Raw genomic sequence first — 19,538 nt, 5'->3', positions numbered from 1 at the left:
CGGGCGCCAGGTTCCGGTACCATGTACATGCACGCATTAAGTGGTAGCAGTGGTGGTGGTGGAAGACAGGGCGAAGAGAGAGAGAGATGTATGAAGACGAGAAAGAGAGGTCGAATGGGGAGTGGTAGTTTTAACTTTTGGCCACGTCTGAAACGTGTCTGAACGCATTAAGTGACGGGCCTGAGTTTAAAAATTTTAGATATGATAAAAGTTTTCAGACCCTATTTCAGATGCAACACCAAACAAAGGTGGCGTCTGAAAAACAACATTTTTAGATTTAGACGTCTGAAAAATACAATCAAACACCACCTTAATCCAATCCCACCCAAAAATATATCTGAGTATTAAAAATTAGGATTGGATTTGAATTCAGATTTAATCTAGGGTCCATTTACACCCCTAGTGAGATGTGACATGTGAGATCATATTGGAAGCGCTTTTGGTTGGGAGCAGATAAGATCAGATCAGAATTATTATCACTAAAGTGAAAATGGTATGATACCGGAACAACTTTGACCAATCAAAATCTCCGGCTCCCCCGCCCCCTTTGAATTTTGATGAATTTTCTTTAATTAGTGAACACCTTAGTACAAAGCGTAAGTGTAGGAGATCCAGGCGGCTGCCCATATGTTAGTTTATTTAGTGATTCTCAATTTCTCACTCGTGAACAAAACCCATTTCTTGGTTGACCAAATTCTATTAGATTGGTTACTTCGATAATCTCAACTATCTAATGACAGACAGCTAGATATAGAGGAATAGACAGGGACATCAACTTATTGACTTGAACTCATGTGGCTAATAAGGTAATTGGTGTGTTTTGAGAATTCTTATCTGATCATAATAGTGGGAGTCTATATTAATATTATCAATCAATACCGGAATATAATATTAGGCCATTAACCTCAGATAGCTTATGCTTCTAGATGAGATTGCAGGTCAAGCCTACCTATTTAGATTGAAGGTGTTTAAATGTCACCAATGGATGATGAGCTCATCTGTCTATCATTCAACAAATACCTAACTTTAAATAAATATCTATTTAATGCAAAGAATTTAAGGGGATGTTTGGAATCGTGGTCATTTTTCCAAAAATAACGGTATTACATTGGATTCACATAGGTGCTTCAATTAATGAATGATGAGTTCATCTGTCTATCATTCAACAAATACCTAACTTTAAAAGCATTGAAAATAAATACCCATTTAATGTAAAGAATTTAAGGGGATGTTTGGAATTGTGGTCATTTTTTAAAAAATAACAGTGCCACATTGGATTCACATAGGCGCTTCAATTAATGAATGATGAGCTCATCTGTCTGTCATTCAACAAATACCTAACTTTAAAAGCATTGAAAATAAATACCCATTTAATGCAAAAAATTTAAGGGGATGTTTGGAATCGCGGTCATTTTTCAAAAAATAACGGTGCCACATTGGATTCACATAGGCGCTTCAACAAATGCCTATGTATCTCATTATTTGGTTCAGCCGATTATTAAAAAATTGGGCATGCCTCGAAAATTGGAACCCCACCAATGCATGATCGGTGAACTGTTTCCCCCAATGGTTGACTGATGTGTATCCTATGTGGTGCTTACCTATCAATACATATATGAAAAATGGTGATGAAAATCACCTTACCAAACAGCATAGTGTTGCTCACTGCCTACATGGTAGAAGTGTTTTTTTGTGAAAACGGGTCTTGGAAGCATGGGCGTTTTTTCTTGAAAATTGGTCCCAAAAAGCGCCCACACTTACAAACACCATGTAAGCTAGCTGCATTTTCTTTTTGATACTTTCTGAAATGCTACACAATGGGGGTAGCCTATCCCCCAACCCATAACCCCCTAAACCTAGGTGCAGGCAGGATTCGATCCCAAGTCTCTGCTACAACCAATAGGAGACTTTACCAACCAGCTGGTTGGCACTTTGCAATTTAAGCTGCATTTGATAGTAGAATTTTATTTGCACTAGTACAAATGCATGGGCGTATTACAAATTCTGGCCTAATTTTATTTTGGATTTTACTTTATTTTGCTTCAGGTCTTATTTTACTTAAATTATACTGCAATTAAATAAAGTAAGATAAAATTTATAACAAAAATAAATCAGAATTTACACCCAAATCATTTGTATTACCATAATTTTGTATTAATGCAAATAAATCTGTATTGCAACCAAACACAGCCTTTAAGTTAAATTGACAGGCCCGGACATTTAGAGCTTCTAAATTGGTACAAAATGGTAGCCAATGGGCAATAAGTAGGTTTATCATTTTTGGGACCTCTTCCATTCCATATGTCTCAATTTCAATTGGTGGATACACTAAGACCAAAGCCCTAGTTAAAGTTGCAATATAATTCTATCTATAATATCTTTAAACTCTAATGACTTACAAGTTACAACCACATATATGACTTCCATGTTAATTTGTTGAGTCATCTCCCAATTACGAGGGTAACTGTTAGAGAACGACCATTTCTTGATCAACCAAATTCTAGAAGAAATACTTGGGTCAACCAAATTAATTAATTTCTTATTATATAGAGAGGGAGATTGGCTTGTTGACTTTACCCAACGTGGATAATTAGTCCGATTTAAGAATAGTATAAGTATATAACATGCTTTGGTGGGAGTTTATATTAATATTTAGGGTCCGTTTGGTGAAATGAGGGGTAGGGAATGATCATTCTCTCAAATGAGGAAATGTTATTTCAGCAAGAATGAAAATAGGATTTTGAGTCTACCTGGTCAAACAATTGGAATCAAAATATTCCAGATCCCTATTCCTGAAAACTAAAATGAAGCCTTAATTACTCTATCCCCTCATTATATGTTCAACGTCATTAAAATAAGATAAAATTGACGGCACTAAGGGGGTTTTCTAAATATGAATATTTTATTTTCATTTGTTTTTACCATATCAGCAAATTAAAAATTGAAAGGCATTTTTGAATTATGTTTTTATCTTGGGAAACAAAAACAAATTAGGCTGCGTTTTGATGCGGTGTAAAAGCCGGTTCGATGTACTTTTGCACTCCGGTCCAGTTTTGCCGTTATTTGGATGGAGCACAGAAATACACCGAATATCAATGTAAAACCTCACCTTCAAACACCTTTTACCTCAATATTCGATGTATCGATTTTTTCGATGTAAAACGGTAAAAACAATGGCTCTTCTCTTGGCACCGTCGAGTTTGCTTGTGTTCATCGTCGTTTCGTTCACCAACACCATCCACCACTGTTGTTTCCACTCCCCCTCATCGTCGTCATACACTTTCACAGTTTACACAAGACAAATCTCAAGTCGTAGTCCAGTCCTCCGAACCGAAAAACAGACTTCCACAACTATGCCACTAGGAAAAGGCAAATGGCAAATTCACAGGATCCATCATAGAAAAATCCAATCGTCTATCCTCCTCCGATGACCACTGTGCCAATTGACATCGAGAACCAGGAGACGCCAATGTTCGGGGTGTCGTCCATCAACGGTGGAGGAGAGAGGATTTACTGAAAAAGGGCTCCGCCATCCTCAGGACTTTGGGTCTGCTCTTTTCGTCGTTTGTCATTCTTGCTTTTCTGATCGTTTCTCCGGTGGTTGCTCTGCCTCTCTACACCAATTCGTGGTGGATCGTTGATGAAGATGGGCAACGAGTGAAGCTAGTGTGTGTGAATTGGGCAACGCACCTCGAAGCCATGGTGGCAGAGGGCCTAAGCGGACAGCCTTTGGATGTGATATCCAAGAGGATTGTATCAATGGGATTCAATTGTGTGAGGCTAACTTCGCCATTGTTCTTGGCCACCAACGACTTGTTAGCTTTAGTAATTGGAGAATTATTTGATTGGCTCATAATTTAAACTGATCTTCCAAACAAACATCAGTGCAAAACTTTTACATAACCGGTCCATCTTTTGCACTTACCTGGTGGGTTGTTTTCCAAATACATTGTTGTACTTTTGTATTTACACCGCATCCAAATGAAGCCTTAGTTTTATTTCAAATTAAACAATCCATATTTTTTATTTTGAAACAAAAATAAAATTTGCACTACAGATAAATTGCCTGAGAAAATCCACTCTCGTGCTAATAGCAGACTTTCTTTATTATGAAACATGATATTACTCACTAGATGAAAACATGTTCTTTAAACCATAAATTGAAGAAAATAATCTCCATTTTTAAGGAAAAAAATGCATACAACCAAGAACATGCTTTTTTGTATTTTAGTCTTAAGAACCAAATTATTTTCAAAGTAGATGGTTTTTATTTATTTTTCTGAAACTCACAAAAAGTAAAAAATAATTCATACCAAATAATATCCCCTTAAATAGTCTAATATGTATTAGAGATAAAAACCTATTAAGGAAATTCACTTAACAACTTAAGCTTTTAGGTTAAACGATTTTTTATGATGGCATTATAGCTTGTTTGATCAAATAATCTAGTGTTAACATTCCATCGTTGTCGGCCTATCTTGTGATTCATCTAACATCTTAAGCTTTTAAGTATAACGAGTTATGAAGTCGGCCTATCTTGATTGGTCCACAGCAGAAATAGTCTGCAACGGGAATTGATTTTGGTATAAACGGAGTAATTGCAAACTATCATAAAATTGGCTGGACGAGAAGAGTCAAGACACGAATCCATTTTTTGATCTTCTGACTTTTCAGCATTTAGCTGCTATGCTATCCGTTTCGTATATTTCGATTCTTTCCTAATAATTTCTCAATGGTCAAAAGAACTAATAAAACAAGAAAAAGTCAAACCAACCATGGCTAGTCTAACGTCTTTCGCGTATATACATGAACTAGGGCAAGCCTTAATTCCTTCACCACCACCAACCCTCTCCTCTTCACTATCCTCAACGGCGAAACCATGTCTCGCCTGCCCGAACTTCCAGGCACGAATCTTGTGTTACTCTTTCTTGTCGCCGTCTTCTCTTCCCACATTTCCAGTGTGCAGGCTCAAGCAATTAAAGGTGGGTACTGGCCTTCATGGCGGGCCGATACAGACCCTCCATCCTCCATCCAGACCTCATACTTCACTCACCTCTTCTACGCCTTCGTCGGATTGGACTCCACAACCTACCAGCTAACCATCACGTCGACAGACGCTCAATGGATGGGCAACTTCACTTCCACCGTTCACGCCAAGAACCCACCTGCGAAGGCTCTTCTCTCCCTTGGAGGAGGCGGTGCCAGCCCAACCACTTTCGCCAACATGGCTAGCAACTCCTCTATCCGTGCCGCCTTCATCGCCTCCACCATCATGGTCGCTCGTCAGTATGGCTTCGACGGCCTTGATCTTGATTGGGAATTTCCAGCTAACGCACAGGACATGTCGAACCTCGCCGCTCTCTTCCGCGAATGGCGTACTGCCTTCGAAAACGAGGCCCACACCTCCCGCCGGCCACGGCTCCTCCTTTCCGCTGCCGTCTACTTCGCTTCGAACTTTTTCTTGTCCGACGTCAAGCGGGCGTACCCAGCCGACGCTATCCGTAGATACGTTGACTTCGTGAACCCCATGTGCTATGACTACCACGGCTCTTGGGATACTTCCGCCACTGGCTCGCACGCGCTGCTTTACGACTCGACGAGCAATATCAGCACCAGCTACGGCGTCCAGTCGTGGATCGACGCGGGTGTGCCGCTGAGTAAGTTGGTCATGGGCCTACCCATGTACGGTCGTACCTGGAAGCTGAAAGACCCGAGTGCAAACGGCATCGGAGCTCCGGCAGTCGGTGTTGGCCCTAGCCGGCCTGGCGATAGTGGGGTCTTGCTCTACCATGAGGTGGTGGATTTCAACGCGGCCAATGGTGCGACGGAGGTGTTCGACGAAAAGACGGTCTCCACTTACTCTTATGCGGGAGCCGATTGGATTGGGTATGATAATGCCACATCCATCAGATACAAGGTCGAGTTCGCCCGGGCCAAAAATCTAGGTGGATATTTCTTCTGGGCCCTTGGATATGATAAGGACTGGACCCTATCGAAAGAAGGTATGCCCGTTATATTATAACGATATCTTTAACTAACTAAACGAACTCGTTTATTGTTGCTACGGAAGAAATCTAACGAGAGATGTATTTTCATGGTTGGCAGCTTCGAGGACGTGGGACAATGGAAACTAAAAAGCTACACCAAACTATGATTTCAGAATCCTCTTGCCCTCCAATCCCTTCGTTTGGTCAACCTTTCGAAAACCTTTCGAGAGACACTTATTAGTGATTTACGTGAGAGGGGGAAATTTATGTAGGAATTGAAGAAAGTTTATTTTCATTTCTTATTGGGTAAATGATACCTGCTTCTTAGATGAATAAATTAACTTCCCTTTTGGAAATCTGACACAAAATTGTCCATTTTGATAATACAATTTTTATGATTAAAATGGTTATTATTTTATTTATCTGAAAAATAAAAGAACATGGAAAAATACATTTATTCCGATAAATCCCAACCTTTTACCAGATATATAATTTATCTAAAAACGAACAACGTTGTCAAAGATAAGGACAACGGCAACTTCATCACTTTTAAGGTGATGAGCCAAAGGTCTCACCTATAAAGAATTAAAAGACATTAGAGTCGCTAGGATGTGATCCTAAGGGCCACGATTCCAATGATCAAGTTAGCTGAAGGCGCTCAAGAAAGATCGATGTCCCAGAAAAGCAAGAGTAATTGAGAGTAAGAGATTATGTAAAGAGAGGCACCTGTGACCATGGGTTCCTTTTATAATCGGCATCCTTGGTGTAAGTGTGGTGAGTGCTGCTGCATAATTGCTCCGCATGTTGAGGGGCCATAAAGCGAGAGACATTTAAGATGTGTGAACTACGTGATTGAGCGTTATCCTACCATAAATGCATTGGGGAAGGCTCGCTGAGATCATAACGTTTGTAATTAAGGCCCCACATTGATGAAAGCAAAAATGGACATTGATGCCCCGCAAGGTCCTGTGAGATGGCGAGAGTGCCCTTTGAGGTGCACCGCGTGTCGTTTGCCGATGGCATAGTCAATGTTACCCGTATCATTATACATACTACTCCAAATATTCCAGACCTCATGGATGTAGGGAGAATCATTGTATATCATCTTTCTTCCTTTCAATAATGGAACTTCATGAATGTCTCATCCAAATGATGAATGAAACAAGAATTATGAAATTACACTCCCCCTATAAATCACATCTTGCCCGTGGGTTTGGCATCAATTCATGGTCAGCATTCATCCTACCTGTACGATGGGATTAAAAATTTTAAGATGGGCTGAATAATCATTATTCCTAAATAAAATAGAATTATAATTTGGTCCCCAAACTTTAAAATGCGACAATTCAGTACCGAAACTTTTAAAATGTGATAATATAGTCTTGAACTTTCAAAATATCATAATCCAGTACTTGTCGTTAATCATTCCATCAATCAGTTGTTAAGTGACATTTGAAAAATAAATAAATGTCATCTAATTCTCTTTATCAACCATTCAAACATTAACAATGAAATAAACAATCCCAAATTCCAGATTCTTCTAAACAATCACCAACTTTTTTAAATAGAAGAGTCTAGGATTTGGGACTGTTTAGATTTTTTGTCAACATTTGGATGATTGATAAAGAGAATTAGATGGCATTCGAAGGACATTCTTGACTTTTCAAATATCACTTAACGACTAATTAAAAGACTGGTTAATGGAAGGTACTAAATTGTCACATTTTGAAAGTTTAGGTACTGAATTAATTGTCACATTTTGAAAGTTCGGATACTTGGTGGTTGAATTTTAAAGTTTGGGGACCAAATTGTCACTCAAGCCAAAATACATGGTACTGATCGAAAATTTTCCCTTTAATTTATGATGATTTCAAGTCGACGGAGGAGAAAATAGTGTTGGGTGAGTTTTATTGTTAAGTTCAATGTTGGTTTGAATTTAATAGTGTTGGATGAGTTTTATTGTTAAGTTCACAAATTGGTCAATATTGGTTTGGTTCAAAAGGTATAATTTGCTTTGTTCCATCACTGCTCTTTTAATATATATATATATATATATATATATATATATATATATATATATATATATATATATATATATATATATTAAAAGGAAACGGGTGCTCTTTGCATCCAGGAAATGGAATTTACTCGTGCGAGTAGATCCCGCGCACCAGCACCCATTTCCTATAGATAATAATAATCTTAATTACTATAATAATAATTACTGATTATTACATTAACTTAATAAATACAATAGTAATTATTATATTAGTTTTGTAAATATATAATTAGTCATTATAATTAATAATTACTATTATATATTGTTAACAATTAGATATTTATTTCAAATTTATTTTAAATTAAAATTATAAATATTATTATTAAAAAACACTATTAATAAATTTAGTAACCCGGTTTTAATAATTACTAATTATTATAGTAATTTAATAAATATATAATTATTGATTATAATTAATAATTACTGTTATTATAAATATTGTTAATAAGAAGATATTTGTTTTACTTTTACTTTAAATTAAAATTATAAATACTATTAATAAATTTAGTAATTATTGTTATATTAAAAATAATTAAAAATGTTATTAAAAGTAGTGTTATTGATTATTTAATAAAAATTTATAATTACTGACTATTACAGATAAATACTGTTAATTTAATTTAATTTTGATAATTATTAATTTAATGAATATTATTAATAAATCATATTTATAAATTTAATAATTACTATTATATTAAAATAATTAAATAACATTATTAAAACTATCATTAATGATTATTTAATTAAATAATATAATTATTTACTATTTTTGATAAATATTGTTAACTGACAATAAGTTACTGACCGAAATTAAGAAAAAACGAAACTAATTGCTAGATGGTTGTCGATTAAAAAAATAAAAAAATAGCTAAAACCATTAAATGGATCAATAAGTCAATAATTCGAATGCTCAGGTCAATAGGTTATTGAGCGATTTAACGATTTTTGGCCAACTGGATCAACGAGTCGACGGTGCGGGGCCCCTACGCTGGTTTAGATATATATATACACACTAGAATGGGTGGTTTCCCTGGAAACGGAATCTACTCGTGCGTGTAGATTTCGCATCTCACGGGCAAGTAGCTCGTGCGTGTATGCATTGCATGACACGCACGTGGCCGAATATCTCTTTCCATCTCTCTCGAATTACTTCCGCATTTTTCTTCGAGATGCTTCTTCTCACCTTCCAGTCTCTTCCATCCCCCGCCTCCCTGTAAAATTTCTTGTTATGCTGCCTCTCTTTTCATCCTCTCGTTTCTCTTTCTTTCCATTCTCTCTCGAATCACTCCTCCCATTTCTTCGTCGGGAGAGAATGAATGTGATATCCATTCCTTCTCTCTACTCCCTCTTCGAAGAAACCACAATCTTCTTCTCCATCTCGATGTGCTATCCATTCCTTCCTCTCTCTCCTCCGCCTTTCGCGTTGACTGCTCTTATAACTTGACCCAGGACGAGCTCTGCATCAACATATCACTCTGTGACGCCGACGCCTTAATCGTCAGGAGTGGCACAAAAGTAACTCGGGAAGTGTTCGAATCGTCTGGTGGCTGCCTTAAGGTAATAGAGCCAATAATATTTATATTAGAAAACAACAACAGAGAAAAAAGACAAGAACATATCTAGACCAGAAGGATCAATCCTCACCGGTTTCAATGCATTCTGGTATTCGCACCACTTTCTTGCCATTGTCTACGTCTACATATTGCTTGTTGTTCACGGCACCTTTCTCTACCTCGTCCACAAATGGTACCTCAAGACGGTAATCACTAAATTAACAATTCATTACTGGTTTCTTTGGTAATATGCACTTTAGTTGGTGGTTTAACTTTTGAGTTGTGTTTGTTTGTAAAACTTGCAGGCGTGGATGTATCTAGCTGTTCCTGTTTTGCTTTATGCGGGAGAGAGGACCCTACGATTCTTCCGCTCTGGCTTTTACTCTGTTCGTCTACTGAAGGTAATCAATCACTTATCCTGATAGCATGTTAGTTTGCCAGGGTCTCGAAAGTGGGCCCAATTCAGAGCTATCTGAATGTGTGCCAAGTGTTTGAGACTGTTATTAGGCCCAGGGAGGAGAAGACCTAGCGGAGCAAGTCAGGCCCAACAGGCCTATGCGACAAATCACGCGGATGACACCACTCCTTACATTTGTATACACCCGATGCCACGTATTAAAAAAAAAGTAATCATAGACTGTTTAAATGCTCAGAATAGGTTACAGGTTGTTAGCTGGCCATTTACTGTATTGGCCAATGAATGAATGCATCTTTGAAATTTCTCTTTCTCTCACTATCTCCCTCTCTTTCTCTTCTCTCGTCCAACTCACCGGTGACAGATAGTAGCGGGTCTTATTAGAGACTTTGAGGCACTGGTCCAAATTCGGAATGAGAAGTGCTACCCCTGTTCTAGGGCTACTGAGTGATATGATGTACATATTTTGGTGGTTGCCAGTGTGAATGTTTCTGCAATTCGTAAGAAAAAAAAAAGTGAGGAAAGAAACAAATTCATTGTTCTTATAACAATATAAATGATAAAAGTCACTGTAGACTTGTAAATCTCAAGATTATAAAAAGGTCTAGCTTGATCAAGTATCTTATATTGGCTTTTCTTTTGATGGGTGGAAATACTAATGTGACTATCTTTTCCTAGTGATTGACAGACTACGCAGTTACTAGAGGTTGTGGACTTGCGGTCAAATTTAATAATTCTGAAATTTTAAAGATACTTACTGATTATGCATTATATCCCCCCTTGACTGTACCTCTATTTGAATCAGTTGGTCACATGGATCTAGGATCTACTTTTCCAAGTTGAACCTGAACATCACTTAATTCCAAAAAAGGCCATTAGCCAATTCAACCGGTTCTATCATCTATGGCCAAGTATATTCCTAATATTTGGGGAGCATTATGCATAAGCTAGATCCCTGCTGTTGATTGATGCTATGGGCAGGCACCCGTTGGGACATGCCTCTGTTGATGACTACCTATACGTTACTTTTTTTTTTATATATTATATTTTTATTTTTCAAAGCAAATATTTGACCCATTTGGTTTTTTTAATTAAAAAGTTCAGGTTACCATTTATCCAGGTAATGTTCTCGCTTTGCAAATGTCCAAGCCTGCCCAATTCCAGTATAGAAAGTGGCCAGTACATGTTCGTCCAATGCCCGGGTGTGTCTCCATTTGAGTGGTAACTTTGCAACAGTATCACTTATTTTGCACATAATCAATTAATATAGACACTGCATATCTGTTTTGGTATCCAAGCTATTTCATATTCGAGTCATTTGGTATCTTTTATTTTGCAAATTAAAGCACTGATTTGTTTTTATTAATTTATTTTCTTGATGCAACTGTAATGGTTAAACTTATTGAATTCTTGCTTATTCTTTTCCTAATGAGATTTTAGAATGGAATAAGGATGCTGAACAACATATGAATTCCTAATGATATTTTTGGGATGAACTTAGTTGGTTGTGATCTTGTCGAAACTCCACCTTATTTTTTCAACCTAAGAGCATATAAAGTATTTGATATTGCAACTGCACTGGTTTATTTAAACAAGATTATTAACTCGTATGTACACATAGGTTCTCAAGTTGAAATGCTTAGTCACTAATAGAGGCCCTTACTTTGCAATTCAGAGTTGGGTTTTAGAGTTTGAAGTCCATCTTCACAAAACAAATTTGATAGCCTTTAGCCGACTTCCCCTCCGGGAGAATTAAAGAGGGCGGGGGGAGGGAGTTCAAAGGAAGGAGAAAGAAAAACCTCACTCTGCAGAAAACCTTTGGAATTTTCCCAACCTTTGGCCACTGATTCTTATTTAATGGTCACCATCTTCTCTCAGATATCAGTAACACTTCAACCCAACCCAGAAATTATTTTAGTATTACTCAATATTGTTTCTAAACTTTGACATATAATTATTTGATAATATTTGGTGTAAATGTCTTTCTATGTGAATAATTTGCATGTTATGTTGTTAAGATATTCAGGCACCCGTTTTCAATTACATCAGCTCCTGATGATGATTACTTGAACATCCACATCCGACGGCTAGGTGACTGGACAAAAGAGATCAAGAGGGTATTTTCAGAAGTTTGTGAGCCACTGTTGCTGGGAGAAGTGGGCTTCTTAGAGCAGATGAAACAACCAAGAAAAAGTATATAACATATTCTAACCTGCATTGAATTCAGTATCTTCTGTGACATTATGGTCTTTGTGACAAGTTAGGGATGATTGACATCCCCCTCTTTTTTTTTGTATGGTCACCCTAATCTATATAAACAAAATCTAGTGCCTCCAGCCAGAACTTTTGGCTTTCTCAACTCTTTCTTCTTTTTTTCCTCTTCCCTCTTCTTATTTCTTCTAACTGAAAACAGCGAGTCTTCTTATTTTGGATTTGTTCTGTTTTTTTCCCCTATCTTGTGATGTTTCTAGGTGTTGCCTTAACACCTGACCAGTTTGTAATATTTTTTTTTTCTTTTCATGAAATCTTTTCTTTTATTATAAAAAAAAAAGTCTTGCTTACACTTACTAATCTCATGTATTGCTCTTAGTATTTGGGAGAGGCTCTTTTTTCTTTTCGGGTGCAAGTGTGATACTCCAAGGGAAGCAGTGTTGCATACTTTATGTGGAGATGTTTCACTTGTAGGACAGCTTCCTGGCTAAAAACTCATGAGCTGTTTTTACCATTCTCTATGGATTACATAAGAAATTGGGCTGCGGTAGTAGGCCATCTTCAAAAAAGAGGAGGGAGATATGTGCATGGACAGGACTGAGAAGGGGCTTCCTAAAATTGAACTGTGATGGCAGCAGTTTTGAAAATACAAGGCCTTCCAAAATAGGGGTGTTTTCAGAAATGAGGGAAAAAGGTCAAACCCTTGTCCAATTTGAAAGCAATCAAAACTGAAACTGACATAAAATCACTTTATGAAAGTGCTTATCACCAACTACCCAAGTAATGCTTTAGCTATAGCACACAAGTGTGCATCGTTTACTAAATCCATATTTTATAATCTCAAATTTCTATACCATGTTGAAAAACCATAGAAATATCCTTCCCATCATTTAATTTATGAATTGCATATGTAGGAGGCCAACCACTTTAAATGGATTTCAAATTGAAACAGCAAGGGATCATGTAAGCTAATTATTTACGTCACAATTCCAAGCAATTCCAAACTCTTCAGATTTCTGCAAGAAATGTTGTATGAGAAAACAAACAAATTCTCTTACTGAATATAGCACCATAAACCAAAACAGACCCCTAATTTAGATAGAATTGGTTTCAACCCAAACCTGGTCCATTGACACATATTCTTATCTTATATTAATGGACCAAATATTGGCTTAATCCAATCAAATCTAATATAAATTTGTTACCAACGGACCAGGTCTAATATTTTGGACGGGATTGGTCCATCCAATCTCCAAACAAATGTTTCTGTACATGTTGACATGAAAAAAGAAAATAAAAATAAATCATAACCTACTGGACCTGCTCAGTTTATCATGTGAACACACCCTTATGAATACATATGCATTCAAATGAAAGAAATAAACATAATACCATGAGGTGATACTCAAAATGCTAGTAGTATATTGTATACAAATTACAAACCAAACACTTTTTGTTCATTTCCATTTTTAAGTTCCTTGGTGTACATGGACTACAAGAGAGAAATGCCTCAAAGCACCTATAATAAGGATAGAAAGTTCACTTAACATACCTATTATCCATTGGTACTATCAGGATGTGTATCAACATGCTTCTAAAAATGGTAAACCAAATTTGCAAGTATATAAAATTCACAAAGAGATGTTCCCAATGTGCATTTGGATGCATATGCTTTTAAGAGTGCATGTAGAGTTTTTATTTTCATGAAATCCCAGTTACCCTTAATCCCTCCTTAAAATTAATATGTAATACCTGTTGTTGAGGTAGAGAGGGCCCATTAGGCCTCAAGCAGACCACAAGCCTACACCCAAACTGCTACTAACCCATATGATGAAAGAGACAAACCATATGATGAAAGAGGCAAATCAAATACTTAGATCATGAAACGATCGATTCCATAGCATCTTCTACCCAAAGGATTCCATAGCATCTATTGATCGCATGCTACAATAGAACACCGACAAATTCACATGTTCGAATTGTTTTTTCTTTTTTGATGAATTTCACATGTTCGAATTGTTGTCACATGAAGCCATAAAAAATAATGAACCAATGAAAACCAGATGTTTATAAAACCAAATCTTACTTCTTTCACTCGGAAGATTGACTATATGTTAAAGAACTTAAAGTGCAACAAAATAGGAACTATAATTGGCAACATTTAAGGAAGAAAGTCTATAGTATAATAAGAGAAGATGACTATCCATCTAGGAATCAATATACCCACTTTTAATTTATATTCCTCCAAATACTTCCTAGCTTACTCTCTAGGATGCAATTTGACCTCATTTCCACGTCCAAGTGGTTTATTCCATACATCTTCAGAATTTGCAAATGGCTCATCAGCCATGAACTCCATATACACCTGAAAACAATAAAGAAAATTTATATTGGTTTTCCATGTCCGCAAAGGATTCAAGTGAGAGACAAGAAAAAGACTTTCCAAATTAATTAGTTAAAACGTCAAAATGTTACTATCTGTACAGATGACTCAACATAGTCAACAACAAGATGCACAGAGTAAAACCCAACTCCAAAACTGCCCATTTTCTTCACAAAAGTTGCATAAGAAAGAAAAATATGACTTGGTACAATCCAGAACTGAACAATAAACATCACAATGTTTTCTTGTCTATACCAATTAAAAACAAAGTTACTTGAAGTTCCAGATTTTGCAATGGTTCCCATCAAATGCAAACCCTGACAAGAAACTTCGAATACCATTATACCAACGAGATTCACCTAACCAAAACCAGCAAACACAAACCATCAAAACCAGCAAACAGAGATTTGGTTGGTTATCAAAACCAACAAACACAAACTGTAAACCCAAAATTGGGAGAAAATAAATAGCTTCAACTTACGAAAACCACCCTCTACCGAGAAATAGAAATCGATACCTACAAAAACACAGACACATAGAAACCAACTCGTTAGAGTTAGAGAGAAAGAGAGACGGAGGGAGATATTACATGCATTTTTAGTTTTGTACTGTTGGCAAGTTTTGGTGGCATTAAAAACGGATGTTGCAGAGAAGTTAAGAAACCCTTTCCTCTCAACAACCCCTTGTGATCGTCACGCCTCCACCTCCTGCAAACAATGTAAAAGCGAGAAAACCCTAAGGAGAAGTTGCAGATCAAGAAAAGGGGAAACTGTTGGCATTGAGTTATCGCATCAAAAAAAGGAGTAAGTCACTCCTGTTACACGAGATAAAGAGATGGGAAGATAGGGAGATAGAAGGGAGTTTTCAAAAGAAGTGAGAGGAGGACAATAGAGAGGTAGCGAGGAGAGGGAGGAGAGTGAGGGGAGCGAGGAAGTAGGAAGAGAGGCAGAGAAGAGAGAGCGGGAAGATAGACAGGGAAGCTGGGAGAGAAAGAAGAAGTGTGTCGAAGCAAGAGAGAGAAATAGTGAGGCGTGTGTCACTCATGCAATGAAAGTAGTGAGACACGCTTAATTTTTTCTCTTGTGCGATCATTCTCACGTGGGAATCTACTCCATTTGCTGCACGAAGAGAACATCCCAATCGTAATAAGTATATATATATATATATAGATTTAACAACAGTATTGTTATTAATAATTTCGCCAAATGCCAAATGGCGGTTGGTAATAGCAACGGCCCCATCATGGCAATAATTCAATTACTATTAAATTAATAATTAATAATTTAATTATATTTGCTGAGTTCTCTCTCTCAAGTTCTATCTCTCTGAACTCTAATGTCCCAATTTCTTTGTTTTAGGCAAAAGCCTAGAATCCTCTATCTTTGTACGTTTGAAGGATTCAAGGAGTTGATAGATCTACCTCCATGGCCATTTAGTTAAATGACTACATGCATTAAGTTACCAAAATATGAATCTAAACTTTCCTTATTTTCTTTTTCTTGCCCTTTTCTCTTAAACCCTAATTGATCCCAAAGTAGCTTTATTTTCTCTAAAAGAAATTAGCTAAAATTACAAGAATCATTTCATTAATATAGAAAAATAAGTTTCTTTAAATTCTTCTTTCATTTCACTTACATGAATATCTCTATTCAACTTAAAATATAAAAATTATCCACTCACTTCTCCAATAAATCAAGAAAAAACAAATGAAACCTGAAATTTGTATCTATTAGATAGAAACCTTCATGATTTCTTTTGAATATTTAATCTAGCTAGAAATCTACAAGGATCTATTAGAGCAAGTGAGATGATTTCAATATTATATTCAGAGAACTAGTTGAATCATAAATTGTTCAAATAAATACGAAAAGGGTAGCTTGGGAATTTATAAACTTTAAACAACCGAATGACAATCTTTTATGAAGTAACTGATGTAACTATAACGAAGGGAGGTATTTGTTGTAACGTGAAAATTTCAGGGAGGTTTTTGTCACAAATGAAAGTTTAGGGGATAATTGTCATTGACCCCATAGTACAAGGGGGTCTCTATAGTTTACCTAATAAAATATAAGTAAATAAGAAGACATATTTTAAAGGTACATATGAAGAAGTACATTGCAATTAATATAACAAATTACATAAATATCATATAATTTTATTGATAATACATCAATTAAAAGTCCAAGGCACATTATATAGAATTTAGCAAATTATTACAGGCATGAAACCATTATTATGTTATTATTTATTTAAGTCCAAGACAAATTATGTACAACTATTATATTATAATTATTAAATCAATTATTTACTATTTTGTTATTTTACTTTTAATATAAGAAAAAAATCAACAACATACATTACACTCTCAAATATTTTTTAAATAATATTTTTGTAGTTGTAATTAACTAATAAATGTGTTGTTATTTAGTGTTAATTAAAATATTAATTAATCATTTATAAAAACATATAATCTACGTATCCATATTTTCATCCTTGACCATCATAGATGGCAACTGCTGCACTTGTTCAAGGTGCACTTACACTGCACTTCTATTTAGAACACCTACCACCTCTTGGTTTTTAGATTTAAACCCTAAAACCTAAAGCCCAAACTTTAACCCTAACCCTAAAATCTAAACTATGAACTCTTAAACCTTAAAATCCCTAACCCTATAACTTAAAGTCTAAACCCGCCCTAAACACTAAAGCCTATATCCTTAAACTCCTAAATCTTATACCCTAAAATCTAAATTCAAAACCCTATAACCCTACTATGTCTAAATTCCTAAACCTTAATCTTAATCTAAAATTTATTGTATAAAATGCCTTTGGTAGGATGCATGTCCTCCAACGGGTAGGAGCGGAGCAGCCAAGTACTTTTACCTGTAATGGATAATAATTAAAATCAACACAAATAAAATGCAGTAGATCCTAATTCCTAAGTCCCAAAACTTTCGAATGCATTATTTTACGAGGATGCAATTTGATGGAGGGTGATTTGGCCCGACCTCGTAGCATGGGGACACGTGGACATGAGCTGGCATAAGTGACGACTCCGTGTGACAGCCTGGACATAACTCGACATAACGAACTCGCCGGAGCCCAGCCTGACAACTTGGCGGATGAGGCAACTCGCAGGGAAGTAACACCCAACTTACCCGAGCTCCCCCCAAGCGAGGGGTCTCGAGCTCCTCCCAATGAGCTCCGAGCTCTTCCTCCTCAAGAAGGGAACACCCCGACCTACGACTAAGTATCCTGAAGTGGAAGCACTTCAGGCCAACACCATCAGCTCCCCTAACTTGTCTCTAAGGGCTCGCCTCAAGCGGAAGCATCTCGGTGTATCACCAGTACCTCAGTATAGGGTAGCTCGACAGAAGACAGCTTGGCTAAAGATAGCTCAGTGACTTGGAAAATATCTGCCTGACAACTGTACCTGCTGAATCTGGAGCCTGCGCCCATGTCCCTCGTTAGGCGGCGTCGTGCCTGCCATCTCTGAAAGATGTCTCTCGCTTGACAGGTCCGTACCCTGCAACGATTGCCTGCACCCGCCACCTCAACTCTGGCATTAACGGCTGCAGCAGAGAGACAGAGGCGGTTACGCCTGACTTGACAGGGGCAATTATGCCTGATTTGACAGAGTTGCAATATAAAAGGGCCCCAATCCCCAAGGGGCGAGGGTAATTTTTTGACTCAGCGCTATCTGCACTCTTAGCTTTCTTTACATTCTCTACAGCTCCCTCAGAGTCCTAACTTAAGCATCGGAGTGTTCCCACTGGGCGAGCTCCCCGGGAATCCTTCACCTTCCGCTTCTTCCCAGGTACCGTTCGTCGCCTGTTAGGAGCCAGGTTTTCGCCAGCTAGGAGTGCTCGGATCGCTCTACATCATTTGGCACCGTATGTGGGAAACACTTCAAAAAGCATTCTTCCACCAACTTACAGACCAGTTTTCATGTCTTCCTCCAGCAATGCCGGACGTAGCACGGAGATGAACACCGACGGAGAACAACTCTCAGTCTCTGCGGTGTGCATATGATAGTTCACCATCCCCCTTTCCGCTGATGGAATCCCCAATTTGAACGTGCCGCGGACAGTGGCACCCGTAAATGCTCCTCTTCCTTTCTCAGTTGGGACAACTTTCACCGAACCCTCCATTGTCCCTCCAGCGACCAGCCAGAACCAACTCGAGGACCTGGTGCAATGCATGCGAGCCATGCAAGCCCAAATGCAATAGTTCCAGCAGCTTCATCTCTATCAGCAGCAAGTGCTGCACTAAGTATCTCAGTACCACTACCAGCAGTAGTTTCCTCTGCTACCTCAGACTCAGCAACCACTTCCTCCTCGGCATCCGGCCACGCAGTAAGCCAGGCCCCGCCGTCAAGCCAGGCCCCGCCGTCAGAACGAGCGTCCTTATCGTCGGGGAGAAACCTCCTAGACTCAAAACCCTCTCAAGAGTCAAGTCTCGTCCCACGGCAGGAAGGAGAGATCAGCTACCCCTGCCTCGCTGCGAGCAGTCGGGTCGGGAGGGTCCCAACCTACCAGACTCGCATCACCTCGGCTCTCGGAGTTCGGACCCCCGCTCGTGGAGAACCAGTTCGAGGTCTTGGCCACAGATTCCAAGCAAGACCTCTCTGTCCGTAGTCATCACCAACAGTCTGAGCCGCTCCCTGCGAAGACTATCCCTGACAACACAGAAGATAGCAGCACCAATGCGAAGCCCGCAAGAAAGCAGAGGAGGCGCCGCCGAGCTTGCCGAACTGACACTCACAACTTGCCCGAGCTCAAGGGCAAGGAAGAGGTAAGCTCGGGCGAAGTGAAAGTCACTCCGCTCCTCTCAGTTCCATCCCCGCTATCTCTAGAACTCCTTGCTGTCCCCATGCCTAAGGACTTTAAACTACCCCCCTTGGACAAGTATGGTGGGTCGTTCAACCCGA

General features: G+C 38.0%; 2 protein-coding genes and 1 long non-coding RNA gene across 12 annotated transcripts; 2 read left to right on the top strand and 1 right to left on the bottom strand.

Moving 5' to 3' along the window:
- Positions 1-4,820: 4,820 nt before the first annotated feature.
- LOC148802072 (class V chitinase CHIT5a-like) lies at positions 4,821-6,346 on the top strand. Its single transcript, XM_088897185.1, has 2 exons — positions 4,821-6,002; positions 6,106-6,346. The coding sequence occupies exons 1-2, from the start codon at positions 4,880-4,882 to the stop codon at positions 6,132-6,134; spliced, it is 1,152 nt and encodes a 383-aa protein (XP_088753311.1). The 5' UTR covers positions 4,821-4,879; the 3' UTR covers positions 6,135-6,346.
- Positions 6,347-9,058: 2,712 nt separating this feature from the next.
- On the top strand, positions 9,059-12,373 carry LOC104603342 (respiratory burst oxidase homolog protein F-like). 8 transcript variants are annotated; one of them, XR_016081953.1, is made up of 5 exons: positions 9,059-9,805; positions 9,905-10,000; positions 11,135-11,216; positions 11,690-11,898; positions 12,033-12,373. XR_016081953.1 is itself a non-coding variant. In XM_010267352.3 (4 exons), the coding sequence occupies exons 1-4, from the start codon at positions 9,790-9,792 to the stop codon at positions 12,213-12,215; spliced, it is 369 nt and encodes a 122-aa protein (XP_010265654.1). In that variant the 5' UTR covers positions 9,075-9,789; the 3' UTR covers positions 12,216-12,373. The 8 variants fall into 8 exon arrangements, 2 of the variants coding, with proteins under 2 accessions (XP_010265654.1, XP_088753121.1); XR_016081954.1 differs by lacking the exon at positions 11,690-11,898 and having other exon boundaries at positions 9,075-9,805; positions 11,119-11,235; positions 12,041-12,373; XR_736208.3 differs by lacking the exon at positions 11,690-11,898 and having other exon boundaries at positions 9,075-9,805; positions 11,119-11,235.
- LOC148802071 (uncharacterized) lies at positions 9,934-15,635 on the bottom strand. Of its 3 annotated transcripts, none has more exons than XR_016081957.1 (4): positions 15,090-15,635; positions 14,864-14,967; positions 14,453-14,590; positions 9,934-10,505 (listed from the first exon to the last, which is right to left on the bottom strand). It is a non-coding gene; the product is annotated as an uncharacterized LOC148802071 (long non-coding RNA). The 3 variants fall into 3 exon arrangements; XR_016081958.1 differs by lacking the exon at positions 9,934-10,505 and adding an exon at positions 13,160-13,241; XR_016081956.1 differs by lacking the exon at positions 9,934-10,505 and having other exon boundaries at positions 14,271-14,590; positions 15,090-15,633.
- Between the last annotated feature and the right edge of the window lie 3,903 nt (positions 15,636-19,538).

This window comes from Nelumbo nucifera, chromosome 2 (genome assembly GCF_055504915.1).
Source record: "Nelumbo nucifera cultivar China Antique chromosome 2, China Antique-T2T, whole genome shotgun sequence".
Classification (NCBI taxonomy): domain Eukaryota; kingdom Viridiplantae; phylum Streptophyta; class Magnoliopsida; order Proteales; family Nelumbonaceae; genus Nelumbo; species Nelumbo nucifera.
The sequence above is the reverse complement of the archived record's forward strand: the minus strand, read 5'-3'. Positions and strand labels throughout refer to the sequence as shown.